Source organism: Helicoverpa armigera, chromosome 16 (genome assembly GCF_030705265.1).
Source record: "Helicoverpa armigera isolate CAAS_96S chromosome 16, ASM3070526v1, whole genome shotgun sequence".
Classification (NCBI taxonomy): Eukaryota; Metazoa; Arthropoda; class Insecta; order Lepidoptera; family Noctuidae; genus Helicoverpa; species Helicoverpa armigera.
The window spans coordinates 3189187-3206494 of NC_087135.1; the positions used below are offsets into that span (position 1 = coordinate 3189187).

The 17308-nt window shown below is 40.9% G+C and overlaps 4 protein-coding genes and 1 pseudogene across 5 annotated transcripts in view; 3 read left to right on the forward strand and 2 right to left on the reverse strand.

The window, feature by feature from the left end:
- LOC110384575 (persulfide dioxygenase ETHE1, mitochondrial) overlaps positions 1–17308 on the forward strand; it is a 334248-nt gene that overhangs the window by 170207 nt on the left and 146733 nt on the right. The gene's annotated exons all lie outside the window — the stretch shown is intronic.
- LOC110384552 (E3 ubiquitin-protein transferase RMND5B) lies at positions 1504–9183 on the reverse strand. 2 transcript variants are annotated; one of them, XM_064038395.1, is made up of 8 exons: positions 8812–9179; positions 8055–8147; positions 7612–7772; positions 6969–7175; positions 6692–6869; positions 5833–6017; positions 5417–5568; positions 1504–1784 (listed from the first exon to the last, which is right to left on the reverse strand). In XM_064038395.1, exons 1-8 carry the CDS (start codon positions 8945–8947, stop codon positions 1718–1720), a joined length of 1179 nt encoding a protein of 392 aa, XP_063894465.1. In that variant the 5' UTR covers positions 8948–9179; the 3' UTR covers positions 1504–1717. The 2 variants fall into 2 exon arrangements, with proteins under 2 accessions (XP_063894465.1, XP_063894464.1); XM_064038394.1 differs by lacking the exons at positions 1504–1784; positions 5417–5568 and having other exon boundaries at positions 5844–6017; positions 6357–6869; positions 8812–9183.
- On the forward strand, positions 9339–10625 carry LOC110384545 (prohibitin-2). Its single transcript, XM_021345859.3, has one exon. It carries the CDS (start codon positions 9466–9468, stop codon positions 10363–10365), a length of 900 nt encoding a protein of 299 aa, XP_021201534.1. The 5' UTR covers positions 9339–9465; the 3' UTR covers positions 10366–10625.
- LOC135117966 (uncharacterized) lies at positions 12706–13643 on the forward strand (annotated as a pseudogene).
- Positions 16589–16882, reverse strand: LOC110384569 (uncharacterized). Its single transcript, XM_021345886.3, has one exon. The coding sequence runs from the start codon at positions 16880–16882 to the stop codon at positions 16589–16591; it is 294 nt and encodes a 97-aa protein (XP_021201561.2).

Here is a 17308-nt window from a genome sequence, read left to right on the forward strand (position 1 = left end):
GCTCGAGCCGTTGACTGCGCTAGAGCAGTCGACAGCTCTCCGACTTCCCTCTCCCCCCCGCCCTTTGCGGCCTCGCGGCGTCTGTTTTCTCATTTGCCGACTGTTTTTTGAAAATCAACTGCTCGAGCAGTTGGGTCGTAGCTCGAGCAGTCAACAACCGACAGCTCAAGCAGTCGACGCCGACCGCTCGAGCGGTCCGTGTATTTCACTCAGCCGCTAACTGCTCGAGCAGTCCGTGTACGGCGGCCCTTATATCCACCTAAAGAATATTTAGATCAAAGTTAAATTCTATGACTTTTTGCTCACACGTATTAAATTTTGTTTAATCCCAACACTTTTCACTTTTTCAACAGTCCAATCTTAAAAAATATTCCTAAATTAACTTGTCACTTCGCCATTCATGTTAATAACAGAATTTATATCAAATGTTATTTTTCAGTCCTGTATGTTAATCCTAAAACCTTCGATTAGGTTACTCACGTGACTACAAAAAAAAGTTTTTAAAATTGGAAGTATAATTGTTATGGACCATGTGATTAATTCGGGCATTATTTATAATGCCCGAGCATTATGAATAATGTCTAGCTTTATCGGGCCAAGTGATTAATAACTATCTTAACTTCATTATTTATCACATTGCACGGGCATTATTATATTGCTACATAATAGTTGGGCAATTTGATAATAAAGCTATATTTTATGCGGTGCGAGGGTGGCAGTTGTTGTAATAAATAAATCCTGTTATTTGCTACATATTTTATGATTATTGTTTTAAATTATATGTTCTATTTTAATGGGAAATTATAAGTCTAGCCACAAAATTATGAATTGGACAATTGTCATCTAATTTACTAACTCGGCCTCGTTTTTCTTGATCTCATTTTTCTTGGCTCGTTTTTTTTTTATGGTAGAATTTAATTTGGATTCAAAACATTGTATTAAAAACTGAACTTAGTGACGAAAACGAATCGCTGCAAAACCGACTCCACGTAGTCTTGTCTGCCCTACCCCTAGAGTGCAATTCAAAACCGCGTAGGCACGGAGGGGCGAGGCGGCCTGCGAGCTGAGGCGCAGGTAGTTGAAGCGCTCGCCGCCGCGGCTGAGGCTGGCCGGCTGGGCCGGCCAGCAAGCCGAAGCTGCGGTGGTGAGCGTGAAAACCATCTGCGACGATAAGCTCGCATGGGACCGCCGGAGCCCCGCAGCGCCGGAGCCGTGACAGAAGCCATGCTTGCTGCATGTTGTATGCTTACTTCTATGCTCTGTCAATTGATATGGGATGTGTTATATTTAGTTTAAGTTAAATGTCAATAACAATAAAAAAAAATGAAATTAAATATGTTTGTATTACTTTGCCCAAAAAGGTCACGGGCAATATGTATAGTGCCCGGTCAATTTGATTGTTTGAATAATTATTATCAAATTGCACTCTCATATTGGGCATTATTCATAATGACCGGGCATTATGCATACTGCCTAATTTATCACTTGGTCCATAACATAATCATTGTTCTGGTAACCCAGATCTAGACAACCGAAGGCCAACCTAAATACAAAACGACTCAAATCTGTATTTCCTTAATCTCTTTAGTTATATTTATGAAAAAATCGTATATTACAAACTCTTGTGTCAACATTTCTTATCCGTGGCAAGTTCGTTCCTTGTGCTACCAGTGGAAAATATTTCAAGTAAATAACAACGATCTATGAACTAAACTGTTCACGAGAAATATATCTGTCGGGCTTCGGCCGGAGACTGCTCCATAGGGCAGTAGGGGCATTTCAATCTGAAAGTTAGAAAAAGTAAATGTTATCAAACAAATATTTAACTAAACATAAAGTTAATAGATTAAAATCTGTGTGAAATAAATGCTGCAGTACGGCGTATTTACAGAGTGTACATAGCCAAAACGCATCCATAGGAAACTGCTCGCTGATATTTTGTAATGCTGTTTTTTAATTTGTGATTTCAAAGTATACACGAATTTTGCGTACTGCTCGAGTATAATTCGTAGCTTAGACGTGCACATGCATCATTCCAATTTATACACGGTCAAATTTAACTATTCAAAATTAATATTAGGTAAAGCATTAAATAAAAAAGGCTTTTGAATCTGAGTTTGTTGATTAAAAATGGGTGCTAATTAAACAGGCTTCTTTTTAATATCATTATTCGCCCACAAAAAGGACGATGGGCGTTTTGGTACCCTGTCCAACAGTGTTGATTCTAGTACCATTGCGTAGGTCTTGGCAAGGTAAAAAATGTTTACTATGACGACTAGTCCTTATTCCTTGTCCATTTCGCGTGACATCGACTAATTGAATGTGTAATGTTCATAAATCATCAACGTAGATCTTCTTCTTCTTCTTAGCGTTTATCCCGTAGATGTAGTTCTTAAATCCGACTGTACTGAATAAAAACTGGTAAAGTAACAAAAAACAGGAATTTGGCCTTCTTAGAATTTTCCCCTGCCGACTGCTATAAAAAAAGTCTGTGTGCAAGCCTTTGCAGTTCACGCAGAACTAGCTTATGTATTTGATGAAAGTCTTTCGGTAATTACAATCAATTAATGTTTAATGATTATCATGTTTAAATAACAGATTTTTTATTTCATATAATGTGTAGGTACATGGAAGCCAGTATGTTTAAAGATAGTATGTAACTAGAATGATTACTTGTGTTTTCAGAAATGTTTTGAACTTTTGTCAAATCAGATGACGATTGTGTTTCCGTAGTATAGTACTCCATAAACTATTACAACCTTTAGATTATAATAGAGTGTATCTCAAACAATGTAAGATGTCTATTAACTGAGTTTAAAATTATTACACTGACGACATATGCCTCTGAATGAATTTGCATATATGGATGACATACTTGTTTCTATGTCGATTCAATTTTTATCGTTACTCGGATCGGACAGCTAATTGAGGCAAGCCCCGTAGTTTTTATTATTCTTCTCGTAAATACCTTTCTAATGATATATCATACGTTACTGTTAGACCGGGTACCAAATCCCATAGAAAGTGCCCATTGTCCTTTATGTTGCCTTCTAAATTACTAAGTCAGCCACAATTAACGAGCATCTAAATAATACTATCTTAGCCAGTAGTATCTTCTAAGTAAACCACTCTAAATACAACTCAGCATGATGGTTATTTTTTAGCATCTAAAGGACAATGGGCAAAAATATATGGGACCTGGTATAGGTACCCCACCAATAGGAATGTCATATATATCATTGGATAGGCCTTTTTATGTAGAACAATATTTACTATGACAGCTTTGCTGAAATGTTTGTCCGTTCTGAGATATAGATCAAAAACTGTGCAAAAGTTAGAACTAAGTAATCTATTGATACCTCAAGTTTTTAAAGGAAAATCTAAGTACTAATAACTTTAAGTCTTGTAAGTACTACTGTGCCCGTTAGGATCCATAATTGTTACTATTATGTAGCATTTCAACCTTTTATTGTACCAACTGGATGTTGGGCGTAGTGAGAAACCGCACCAATAGGAAAGTCATACATATCATTGGATAGGTCTTTTTAACTGGAACAACATTTACTATGACAGCTTTGTTCTATTGTTTGTCCGTTCTGAGATATAGATAACAAACAATCTTAAAACTGATGCTAATCAATACTGTAATCTGATTTTCTTTCATACAAGACTTACACTTAGTAGTTCTTAGATTTTCCTTTAAAAACTTGAGTTAGCAATAGATTACTTAGTTCTAACTTTTGCACAGTTTTTGATCTATATCTCAGAACGGACAAACATTTCAACAAAGCTGTCATAGTAAATATTGTTCTACATAAAAAGGCCTATCCAATGATAAATATGACATTGCTATTGGTGGGGTATACCAATCTGCCCATTGTCCTTTGTAGCATGCATTCTAACAGTAAACTTCTAAAATACTATTAAATGACACCATAAAATATATTTAATTAGCTTCTAATTTTTTAACTCAGTACGTTTAAAATGTAAGCAAGCAACATGCAGCAAGCATCGCTTCTGTCAAGGCTCCGGTGCTGCGGGGCTCCGGCGGTCCCCTGCGAGCTTATCGTCGCAGATGGTTTTCACGCTCACCACCGAAGCTTCGGCTTGCTGACCGGCTCAGCCGGCCAGCCTCAGCCGCGGCGGCGAGCTTTAAAACTACCTGCGCCTCAGCTCGCAGGCCGCCTCGCCCCTCCGCGCCTACGCGGCTTTGAATTGCACTCTAGGGGTAGAGCAGACAAGACTACGTGGAGTCGGTTTTGCAGCGATTCGTTTTCGTCACTAACTTCAATTTTTAATACAATGTTTTTTAATTGAAGGTTATAAATGGCAATATACTAAAAACGAGGCCCAGTTAGTAAATTAGATGACAATGTATAAGTAATGTTGTAAAATTAGAAGCTTAATCATATGTTCAATAAATAATTTTGTGGCTGCACTTATATTTCCCATAAAAAAATCAACTTGTTTAAAAAATATACTAAAAGAAATTGATTTTACGAGCATGATTAATATTTAAATTAACATTAAATGCTAGGTCGTGTTTTAATCAAAATGGCAGCATGCAACTGCAGATTGAAATCGTAAAGTTTTTCGCGCCTATTCCAGTGTATACACGATTAGTTTGCATGCGGACTAGCACTGTATATTATGGAACAAAGCAAGTTACTTTGGCCACTACAAAATATATGCGAGTATTTGCGTACTGCTACTGTATACATCGGAAGACTTTGTATAAAAAGTGAATTCCAATCTATTCGCGACTAGTTTCACACGCTTGCGTACTAGCCATGTATATACTGTAAATACGCTGCAGTACGTATGCTTTACCAAGAGCAGTGGAAAACAGTTACTTTTTATCATCGAACTGCAGATCGGTAGAAATAAATAAATGGAAGATGAATACGTGCTACGCGGCCCAAATAAAATAGTTATAAAAGAAGGAGTATGATGGTGATGTCTGATCAAAAAAACAAACATTGCTCTTATGGCCCGTCGCATGAAACCACGAAAATAAAAAAAACCTTCCAGAATGAAGTACTTATAAATCACAGAAGAAAAGATGAGCGCCGATGCCATAAGGCAGGTAGGTCTGGCGTCTTCTTAGAGTGGCAACCGTGGCAACGTCGCCAAGCTGCCAGAGTAGCCAGAAGCCACGTAGGGAACTGTAGCTCGTGGCCACGCTTCCAATTTGGCGACGTTGCCAAACCGTCGCCAAGTGAGTTAGGTTCCTTACATTTCAATACTAACTGCTTGGATACGTAGCCGGCGACGTCGCCATTGGCGTCCTAGTGAGGCAGGGCTCTTATAGGTCAAATAACGTACGGTAGGCGTGACGAAAACAATTAGTGTTAGTTATGACATCTCCGCATCATTTCTCTCTCTGTAGATACCATATATGTACAGATGTACTTACTTGGCACCCATAGCGAGTTTGTTGAGCGCGTCCCTGGATATGACGTGTCCGCACAGCAGCCGCATCGGCGGGTTCTGCTCCGACGCTTGCTGACGGAGGATAGGGCACGCGAACACTGAGTGGTAGCCGCCGCCGTCTTCGCCGAGGTCCACCTATAAATTTTGCGCATTTTTAATTAAAAGTTCTTGATTGACGGTTACAAAACTCAGCAGACCAAAGACAGGCCCTACAATAGCTACATGAAAGAATTTATTTCTTTAATTAGGAAGAAACTAAAATTAGGGTCAGGGCAGAAACGATATTTTAATTGGCAGGAGAATCGTTTTCAAGTAAATATACAAAGTCACAATAATACACATGGAACGTTTCCCTAGCCACTAAAATTAAAACCACTGAATTTAACTTGAATTACTTACCTCAAAAGGCAGTTCATCATCAGACCACGCAGCGATGACATGTGGGTGCGTCATCTTGGCTCTGATGTCGTGTAATGCAGGCAGCACGCGGGCCCCCGCCAGCACGCCGCCCGCCAGCGGCGACAGCGGCGCGAGACGGAGCAACGCACAAGCTTCCTTTATGAATAGCTCTGCTGCTTCCGCGCCTGATAGCAAAAGGTCATGTTAGAACAGGGTAGAATCTGTTATTTATTGATTTTATTAATGTTTCTTTAATATATTATAACATTGAATACAATTTTATGTATCAAAGGTTTTTCTAACCTACAGACAGACATGAGTTGCTGGGGAGTTTGTTCCGCCACTTCTTCTTCCCAGCAAAAACACATAGGAAGTGGTGAAGGGTAGGCGTTTTGGGGTTTGTCTTTTGTAAATTCCTGACGTTCAAAAAGTGCTGTTTTGCAGCCAAGTTTGAATAAATGATTTTTGATTTTATACACGATACAGAAATATGACGGGGCCTGCAGCGAGTGCTGTGTACGTACCGAGCGCCTTGGGGTCGAGCAGGTGCTGGTAGATGTCGGGCGCGGGGCCGGCGCCCGGCGTGCACCAGGCGAGCGCGCAGACGGCGGCCTGCAGCGAGTGCTGTGTACGTACCGAGCGCCTTGGGGTCGAGCAGGTGCTGGTAGATGTCGGGCGCGGGGCCGGCGCCCGGCGTGCACCAGGCGAGCGCGCAGACGGCGGCCTGCAGCGAGTGCTGTGTACGTACCGAGCGCCTTGGGTCGAGCAGGTGCTGGTAGATGTCGGGCGCGGGGCCGGCGCCCGGCGTGCACCAGGCGAGCGCGCAGACGGCGGCCTGCAGCGAGTGCTGTGTACGTACCGAGCGCCTTGGGGTCGAGCAGGTGCTGGTAGATGTCGGGCGCGGGGCCGGCGCCCGGCGTGCACCAGGCGAGGGCGCAGACGGCGGCCTGCAGCGCTCGCTCGTGTCGCGCGGCGTGCGCGGGGAAGCAGCGCCGCGCGTACGCGATGGCCGCGCCCACGCCCTTCTCGCGCGCCAGCTGGGGACACGAACACGCAATTATAAGTCAACCTAACAACTCCTGCACCTGGCGCAAGTAAGAATAAATGTCTCTGAGTTACATAAATATGTATAATACCTTGAACGCCTGCATCCTATGCAAAGTAAACGGCAGTGGTGAGTTATGTAGCTCATGGGCCCTCCTCTCGGTCCAGTGCAGGGCTGCACTAGGGTCTCCCTCGGACAGAGCGGCGGCACAGCGCTGCAGTAACGCGAACGTACAAGTTCGCTCCACGCCCGTCACCTTCGCTTCCTCGACGAACGTGTCGCCAACGTCCTCTAAACCCTGGAGTAAAGTAACAAGGTCATGATGATATCACATCATAATGCATTTGTATGTTTGCATGGGTATTTGCTTCTTGTTTTTGGGAAGCTGGTAATACAAGTTGGTTGGAACTTTTACTCTGAATATGCTTATTGGAAATCAGAGAACAAGTTATTTTATGAACACTGAAACCTTAAGCAGGCCAGGAAGAAAACAGATTTGCCAATAAACCTGTTTGCAAAAAATACTTGATACATGATATTTATTATCACAACATTTGACAAATTTGATCCTTCTCCGTGTGAGAGGAGGCCCCAGCCCAGCAGTGGGACGATAAATAGGCTGTAACTAACTAACTAAACTAACTAACTATTTGACAAACAAGTTAAGGGTACTAATTTTTTGAATTAATAAAAAAATAAGAAGAAAGTATTCGTTTTTATCAATAATCTCTTACCTGTCTATATAAATGTTGAGCAATAGCCTGTTCCATGATAGGCCTATTGGTGTCATTGCAAAAGGACTCGGCCTTAGGTGCCACAGAGGCATAATCAGCAATGAAGTGCCTATCAATTGATTTGCCCACTCTAGACACTGTGGCATGGAGTTCTCTATGCTCTGAAAGATTAAATACAAAACTTTTGTTTAACTACAAGTAATAGTATTTTTCTTTTATTTTTATGTCTGTAGTTACAAACAGACAGGATATAAGGATTGCCAAATCAATTTAATGTACAAATACACTAGAAGATCTTAGATCTGAAAGAAAGGTATTTCAAAGGGTATGTTGTACTAAATCATGATATCAATGATAGATCATCATCACTACTGAACATGGGCTTTCTAACAACATTCTTACCATCTGGTCATGATTAAATTCCCAAAGAGAGTATTTTTTACCTGTAGACATTTGAAACACAGTCTGTTTGACTGATGAGGCTAAATCACCAACCACCATAGCTTGTGCTGGAGATAATGGTGTGTTTTCAGGCTCTGAAATATATTAAAAATGAGAAATCTTTTAAAAAGCATCATTAGACATCATCATCTATACAATTCAACACACAAAATTGACAATTGATTTGCTGTTAATCAAGTACATATGTATTATAACTTGACTGCCTTATACGGGTATGCAAATTCAAGCTCCTATTTGGGACCATGGACTGCAAACTCTAAACCATAGAGGTAGTCAAAGAGGTCATTATGTGTGCAGTAGCAAAAGTAAAATCTTATCCAAGTAACAGGACTTTTTTTGTGTGTGTGGCAATCTTATCACCAATGTAAGCTACACACAGACTTTTTATAAACACACTTGTTATTGCAGTATACATAACATAGTGCTTAAAATAGCTTGTTTACTGCCAAGCTTAGATAAGAACTAGGCAAAGAACACCGAAATATAATGGCGAATGACTATTAAAAATACTGTTTTATGAAGGTGAAAGTAAAACTACAACAGCTTATATGTAACAACAAAACTTATGTAATTTTACAGTAGTACTGATGCTAATACTACAATTCTGAAGCGAAATGTTAAGGAATTGATACGATTTAATGTAAAATGAAAATAAACTCGTCATGGCCATAAAATATTCATGTACAGGACACATTGCGAACAAAGAGGGCACGTAGAGGGGGAAAACAAACCACTTACGTTTTGCGATTTCTTTTCGCAGTTCTTCAACTTGATCTATAATATCTTGCAGAACTCTGTTTGTATGATCATTTAGAGAGTTAAATTTTGTTAAAGCTTTGTCCAAATCTTGCTCCACTCCAGTGCACGAATCCATTATTATGCGATAACTTTATTCAATTTTAATAATCTTCACGCAAAGTCGTAACTTTGTTTATCGGATATGAAGTACAAAACGAACAAAGACGCGTTATTTTATAGGTAAATAAGGTAAATATTTTTAGACGAAATATATGAAAACAGACATTTTGCCTTCAGCTGAATGAATTTCCAAATTACAGAATGAATGACAGACGTCAGCCTGACCGCAACCAACAGAAAATAATCTGACACAAAAATAATATGTTGTCAACAAAATTGTCGTTGGTTTGCCGATTGGTGATATTATTTATAAAATAAATCGACTAATTTCACTACTCAACAACTAAGTGGCAAACCACGTCTATGGATATCTTAAAATATTTCGTTTACAGTCTGTTATTCTTCTATATTTGTTCTTTTAGTCTATGATCATTGCACAATTGTTCGATTTCGGTCTGCCGTTTTAGGTTAGAATTTTTTTATCGAAAAGGTATTGAAATTTATTAATATTATACGTGTTGAAACAGCCTTAACATGGCACAAAGTAAGCTTAACGATATGGCGGGCAAATTCGCCAAGGGTGGACCCCCTGGACTCAACGCCGGCCTCAAAGTGGTCGCCGTTGTAGGTGCGGCAGCCTATGGCATCTCGCAATCCTTGTTTACGGTTGAGGGTGGTCATCGTGCCATCATGTTCAACAGAATAGGAGGAATTCAGCAACACGTCATGAGCGAGGGTATGCACTTCCGTATACCTTGGTTCCAGTACCCTATCATTTATGACATTAGGTCCAGACCTCGCAAGATTTCATCACCCACCGGGTCTAAGGATTTACAAATGGTCAACATTTCTTTGAGAGTACTCTCCCGTCCTGATGCGAGCTCATTGCCTACAATGTACAGACAGCTTGGCACTGATTATGATGAGAAGGTGCTGCCATCAATTTGCAATGAAGTATTAAAATCTGTTGTTGCGAAGTTCAATGCTTCACAGCTCATCACTCAGCGTCAGCAGGTGTCTCTTCTGATCAGGAGAGAGTTGGTGGAACGAGCAGCCGATTTCAATATTATACTGGATGACGTCTCTCTGACTGAACTGAGCTTTGGTAAAGAGTACACTGCTGCTGTTGAGGCTAAACAAGTTGCTCAGCAGGAAGCTCAGCGAGCTGCTTTCGTTGTGGAAAGAGCCAAGCAGGAGCGTCAGCAGAAGATTGTTCAAGCTGAGGGTGAAGCTGAAGCCGCTGAAATGTTGGGAAAAGCTATGGGTATGAACCCTGGTTACTTGAAGCTGCGTAAGATCCGTGCCGCTCAGAGCATTTCCAGAATGATTGCCCAGTCACAAAACCGTGTCTTCTTGCCTGGCAACAGCTTGATGATCAACCTCCAGGACCCCACCTTCGACGACTTGTCTGAGAAACTGACTAAGAAGAAGTAACACGAGGCTCAGAGTGTGTACGCTGAAAGCCTGGAGCCTGCGACCACTCTTACAGATGTTGATGCTGCTGTTCTTATAGGTGGTGTTGCTTCAGTTGTCGTTTAGTGCATTTGTTTGTGTAGGTACCATGAGCATTACAAATAATACTATGTAAAACAGCCAGTTAAAAATGTAATATTGCATTTTACGTTATTTAGTTGTAGGTCTATAGTATGTATGGGAATCTAATGATTTAAATAAAACATTCAAAATTATAAAAATGTTTGTTATTTACTGCCTTGTCCACAGGAGTTTATAGATAGGGGATACTTTATTGGTCTGGGAGGTATACTATACCAGAACAACAACACAGGTATCTAAACAGATTGAATGATAAATGAACACAGCTCAAAATCAAAAATCTTGCAAAAAAGAATTTAGATATAAACCGTCTTACCACAAAAACTTTTTAACGTCAGTTTATGCCTTGTCTAAAAAAATGTCAAATTATGACGTTGACATATGGTTCATTTTGCAGCCAAAATTTTATTAGACAAGTGTAAAACAGGGTTTAAAGTTTTTGTAGTAAGGCCCTACATGTCAGACAAGAGCATGGAAAGTGATATAAATAAATTAGGAGGGGGGGTGATGATGATGAACCCCAAAATGATGCATTATATGTCTTCGAAAACACAGCAATGATGTGAAGAAGCAGTCCTATGATTCTGTGAAAATATCGAGAATATCAGTCATATCTGTATACAAATCGAGAATATCCTCCCAATTTCTGTCACCACAGGGCTATCTGTCATACTTTACCGCCAAATTTTCAACCGGCGCCATTGCATTCTTGTGATTCGTTCAAAACGCATGAAAATTTTTTTGTCAACTGCAAAAAGTTTAAAAAGTCAGTGTAAAAGTGAGTTTTTCAGTGCTTTTTCTGTAGAAAACACGGCAGTTTATATAATAAAATGGACTCGGTGAGTAATACGTGCGAGAACCGCGAGCGAGACGCGGCCGCTCCGGATGGAGGGCAATCGTCGTCGACAAGCTCGAAGGCGTTGGAAAGTAGTTCCTCCTCATCCTCGGAGTTTGAGGAGGGCACGGCTTCGCCCTTGCCTAATAAGCGTTCTCGTGCGTCGGCGAGGAACCGTAAGTACAAGTCTAAACATGTCCGTACCGATCCTCGTGTTGATACTTTGATGTCGCAAATGGCGTATTTGTCTAATTACTTGAGTTTATATCAGTCAGGTTACTGCTATAATGGTAGGGCAGCGCCAAATAGTACAATAACGAGCTCGCAGCCTTCTGCTGCTAAGGACAGTTGTGCGGAACAATTTATTACTTTGCCGGCACAGCCCGAGTCGCTCTCTCTAAATTTGGGTGCCTTAAGCACCGAGATAGACAGTAAGAAAAATATTCCACCTAGTGATAAGGATAGGTTTAATGAGTTAAATAAGCTGCAACAATTTGACTCGCAGGCTTGGAAGGGCATTAGATACAAGCAAGCTTTGCAAGGTTGCCTTGCAACCCCAGGATTTACAGGCCTTATGGTCAATGATGAGTTGTGTCACTTTAATAAGAATAAGGATTATTTAGCTGCTACTGAAATGTTTTTAGCTGGTATATCTAACAAAGTCTTAGAGCAAAGACAATTGTTGAAATCGGGTTTACAGAATATTGTAGATTGGGCTAGCGCGGATCCAACTAATTTGAACCCTAAGTCATTGGTGGACAAAATGTCTGAGATTTTTGGACCTGGGTCTTCGAGTTACAAAAATTCAGAGACCACAATGCAAATTATTTGTGGAAAACGATCTGAATCTATTGAGGTTAGGCGGGACAGGATTTTGAAAGAAATTTCAAATACGAACCTTAGGAACACATTGAGGAATGTTCCACCTAGTGCTGAACATTTATTTAGCAGAGAGGCACTACAGCCTATTATACAGTCCCTCGGAGGGTCTCAGGTCTGGCTGAATACTCCAACCTACCTCAAGGAAAGGAAAGTTACAGAGCGGGGTGAGCCCTTTCAAAATAGAAAAAATAATTTTAAAAATAAGTCTAGAAAGTTTGATAAGAAATTTAAGCATACTTCTAATAAAAACCGGCCCTTTCGTCAACGTTCCACTAACACAGCCAATAACGATAAGTCCACCAGATCTAAAGAAGAATGACTCTCACCGGGTGTTCAGAGGAGGTTGCCTAAAATTCTCCACAGAGAGATAAGCTCAGTTGGGAGCAAACCAGTTCATTTTAAACACTATAGCCAATTACCGCTTGCCATTCAGAAGCAAACCTCCCCTGACATACCCCGGTCAGAACTTTTTAAAGTGTATAGCCACCAAAGTTTCCCTGGAAATGACAAGAGTGATTCAGGATTTAAAGATGCAGGGCATCCTGGAGAAGCCAGCAGTGGTGGATCCCGGTTTCTTCTCAAAAATGTTTTTAATAAAGAAGGCGGATGGGGGATTGAGACCCATCTTCGACCTCAAGGCTTTGAACAGGTACATAGCCACAAAGCATTTTTACCTAATTTCACAATTAGACATAGTTACCTTTCTTCAAGCAAACGACTGGCTAGTGAAGATTGATCTTCACCAAGCCTATTTCCATTTGTGTGTCGCGGAGACTCACAGACGGTTTTTGAGGGTTGTTTACAATGGAGAAATTCTCCAGTTAACTGCTCTGCCATTTGGCCTATCATCGGCGCCTCGTGTATTTGCGGCAGTCTCAAACTGGGTGGCAGAGATCCTCAGGAATCGAGGCATTCGTCTTTGGTCTATTTGGACGACTTCCTCCTAGCTTGTCAGGACAGATCCAAGTTAATGGCACAAGTTGCGGAAACGTTGGCCGTCTTGGAGTCTTTGGGATGGCACGTGAATTACCAGAAGTCGGTGACGGAACCAACACACAGGTTGGAATACTTGGGCCTGGTCTGGGATACTCAGTACCTAACAATCGCCTTGCCCATCAGAAAAGTAGAAGGAATAAAAGCCTCCCTGACAAAGCTATTAAAGCGGGACAACTGCTCGTTAAGAGAGTTGCAGAGCGTGTTGGGAAAACTAAACTTCGCCAACTATGCGATTCCCCAGGGCCGTCTTCACTGTCGAAAGGCCCAACTCTTCCTGAGAAAGTTCTCCCGGAGAAACCAGAAGAGAAACTTGAGTTCCGGAGTGCGAGAGGACTTCCGGTGGTGGTTGGAAGCAGTAGAGGGCTGTCCAAACCCGTTACTCAAGAAAGAGGTAACGCATTTCTTGACCACAGACGCAGCGGATGCGGGCTGGGAGCAAGTCTAAACAGCAAGTATCTCTCAGGCAAATGGGCCACGAACCAAAAGCCTGGCACTCGAACCTAAAAGAGATGTATGCCGTTTATGCGGTAATAAGGTCACAGGGTCATTGTTACAGAATGCCCACATTTTGGTTCAGACCGACAATCGGACTCTAGTAGCGTACATAAGGAATCAGGGCGGGACTCGGTCCTTGAAGCTGTTAGGCCTAACAACCCAGTTGTTAGAGTTGACTTGTCGGCTGAACATAACGCTGACAGCGTACCACCTGCCAGGAAACCTAAACGGTATTGCAGATTGCCTGTCAAGGGGAAAGTCAGTACCCGAGTGGCACCTGCTGCCACCAGCCACGGAGGCAGTGTTCAGACAATGGGGGGTTCCAGAAATAGATCTCTTCGCTACAAGAGACACGGCAGTAGTTTCAAGGTATGTCAGTCTAGACTCAAGGGATGGCTCCGCAGAGTTCTGCGACGCCTTCAGCCAAACTTGGGACTTTCAGACAGCTTGGGTATTTCCACCTCCAAGCATGATGCCCAGGGTTCTGGCACATCTGAACAAGGCAAGAGGGACATACTTTGTGATAGCGCCACAGTGGACCCAGTGCTTTTGGTTTCCCGACCTGAAGACACGCGCGCAAGTACCCCCACTTCCCATAGAGAACCTGAGGGAGGTGCTGCTGGACAGGACGACGGGACTACCTCCACCGTCAGTGGACAAGCTGGTACTTCAGGCTTGGAAAATTGGGGGTGGGGAGATCAAGTAAAGGACTGGAGCACGGACGAACAAAGATTGTTGAGAAGTAGCTGGCGCCCCTCCACTATTAATACGTATAGTGCACCTTTAAAAAGATGGATACTTTGGTGTGAATCCCATGGAGTGGATAATAAGTGCCCAGAGGGCAAGGACCTAGCCAGATTTTTAGCTAATTTATACTTAGAGAAAGGTTTTGCATACAGCACGGTAATGTTGCACAAGTCTGCTGTCTCAACTTACTGTGCACCTAGGGTTGAGAACTTGGCCAAAAATTTTTCGTTCAGCAGGTTTTAAAGGCAGTGAGTCTAGCTAAACCACGCCCAGCAAAGCTACCAGTATGGGATGTTAAAATATTGTATGAGTGGTTAAAGTCTTCAGAATTTCCAGACACTCTTTTTTATCAAAGCAGACACACTGCATTGATTCTTTTACTTGCATCTGGCCGAAGGTTGCATGATCTTACACTTTTGGAGCTTGGTGATCAAGGATATGCTGAAACTGAGGACACAGTAACATTCTGGCCAAAATTTGGCTCAAAAACAGACACAAGTTCTCATAGACAATCAGGCTGGCTTCTCATGAAGCACCAAGATTCTAAGCTTTGCCCAGTCACTAACGTTAAGAAGTTAGTCAAGATTTCAGAGACTAGACGCAATCAAACTACAAATGTTAATTCCCTTTATATCAATCACCGGTGATACAAAGCCTGCCTCTAAGACCATGATCTCAGGATGGGTGAGGTCAGCCTTCAAATTGGCACAGATAGATGGCTACTCTCCAGGCAGCATAAGGTCAGCAGTGGCCTCCAGGGGATGGCTAGACAATAGACCTATACAGGAGATATTAGAAAGAGGAAACTGGAAGTGTGTGGAAACCTTTTCTAAATATTATTGTAGAAATATAAATAAGCCTGTCAGTGAAGATGTCCCTGGTCTACTTTATAATAATTTTAAAACAATGTGATTAATAGTGATTATATTTGATTATTTATGATAATTTGATTTTGATCTCAATTATTAAGGCTGAACAGCTGAAGTGTTTATGTTTGAAAATTATTTGTTAATTTGTGGCAGTTAAACTGCATTTTTATTTATCAATCCTAAGAAGGAAGTTATGTTTTTTGTTTTCACATTGAATTGTTTAATTTGAGTTTCTTGGTAAGAAAAATATAAATATTTTAAACTAATAGTGTGGTTGGATTTTGTTCTTAACATTTTCCCAGCAAATATTGAAAGTTAAAGATGGTTCAAAGAGAGTGATAAGAAGGTTTGTTATAAGGAAGTACCTAGTAAATTATATTACTCTCACATTGCATTCTTGTGTTTTATAATTTCTGATCACCAGCAGATATCAAACAGGTCTTCACATCATTGCTGTGTTTTCGAAGACATATAATATGACTGTTTTGCATTAAGACAAAACAGGTATTATATGTAGAAGAAAACACAGCAATGAGCCAAGGTTCTTGCTGATGATGAAGACTGCAATGGCGCCGGTTGAAAATTTGGCGGTAAAGTATGACAGATAGCCCTGTGGTGACAGAAATTGGGAGGATATTCTCGATTTGTATACAGATATGACTGATATTCTCGATATTTTCACAGAATCATAGGACTGCTTCTTCACATCATTGCTGTGTTTTCTTCTACATATAATACCTGTTTTGTCTTAATGCAAAACAGTCATATTTCTTAAAAATATAACCTAATTTGTAGAGCTGTGAAACCAAATTTAAAAATGATATTTTTTTTCTCTGATAAGCCGAAAATAGATCTCAGTGGCGTGCACTTGGAGAGGCCTATGTCCAGCAGTGGACTGCGATAGGCTGATGATGATGATGATGATGAATTTTTTTCTGTTGCTCTTAACACATCCATTACTTATGTTGGATTTTTTTTGGGATTTCTACTACTGGATCTGCACTGGACTGCAAAATACACCAAATGGAATGTGTATCGTTGACCAAAACGACATTAGCTGTGTTCATAAATGACAAAAAATATAGTAAATGGGAAAATCGTTGCATTCTTTACATCATGTGTAAAGAAATCAATGATTATAGTGCATAAACATCTTGAACCCTGAAGAAAGTTGTGTCCCTTAAACAAAAAGGTTATCACAGAAATAAAAGAATATTAACGGTTACTATAATTTATTAAACAGAACTAAAACACAAAGTAATCCATTGAACAAAACTGTTTACTTCTTGAGAGCAGATGGCTGAGGGCATCTAAACCTGGACATCTCTATTTCAGCTTCGAAGAAACTCATGTTATCGTACTGAAAGTATTCAGGAACTTTGTAGGCTCCAGCCTTCTGAGGATCGACGCCAGGGCCCACTGGCTGTGCCGCTGGATGAATTACATTGCTGCTCAGCCCAGGAACGTCTGGTGGTGTTTGACTGGCTTGCGCGGGTGGTGGAGGAGTGCTCTGAGTACCTTCGCTGTAAAATCTAGTTAAAGCTCTCAAGGTATTCCTTCTCACAGCATTCATTGTTATTTATTACACAACCGCAGCGACAGCGACCGACAGTAATAAAAAAAATCTATACGATTGACATTTACATTTTTGACTTTGACTTTTCAAAAATGTTAATGTTGCTGTTTTTTTTTCGTAAAATGTCACAGCCATTCATATTTAGAATGCCATTATTTGGCATACACCAGACCAGACACTTTTCTAGTCCTACATCCTGATGAAAATAAAATTAAATTATCGAGCTAATTATACTTATACATATTCAATTAGCAGGCCCACATTGGGCTGACAACTAAAGTTTAGGTTTATGTGCACTCTGCTGCCCGTTGCTCTTCTCATTCCTGTCGAGTAAACTCGAGTATTGGATAGGTGTTGAATTTCAGATACCACTCATCATGTATTGCGGACTTTATCCGGTTACACACAAATGGATGTGAGAAG

What these genes read in the sequence shown, in the direction of transcription:
- LOC110384552 (XM_064038395.1), bottom strand. Translation starts at nt 8,947, where the DNA reads ATGGATTCGTGCACTGGAGTGGAGCAAGATTTGGACAAAGCTTTAACA. An exon ending in CTCAACATTTATATAGACAG is followed by an intron (nt 7,176 to 7,611) that starts GTAAGAGATTAT and finishes ACTTTACTCCAG; the next exon opens with GGTTTAGAGGACGTTGGCGA. An exon ending in ATAGGATGCAGGCGTTCAAG is followed by an intron (nt 6,870 to 6,968) that starts GTATTATACATA and finishes TCGTGTCCCCAG; the next exon opens with CTGGCGCGCGAGAAGGGCGT.
- LOC110384545 (XM_021345859.3), top strand. Translation starts at nt 9,466, where the DNA reads ATGGCACAAAGTAAGCTTAACGATATGGCGGGCAAATTCGCCAAGGGT.
- LOC110384569 (XM_021345886.3), bottom strand. Translation starts at nt 16,882, where the DNA reads ATGAATGCTGTGAGAAGGAATACCTTGAGAGCTTTAACTAGATTTTAC.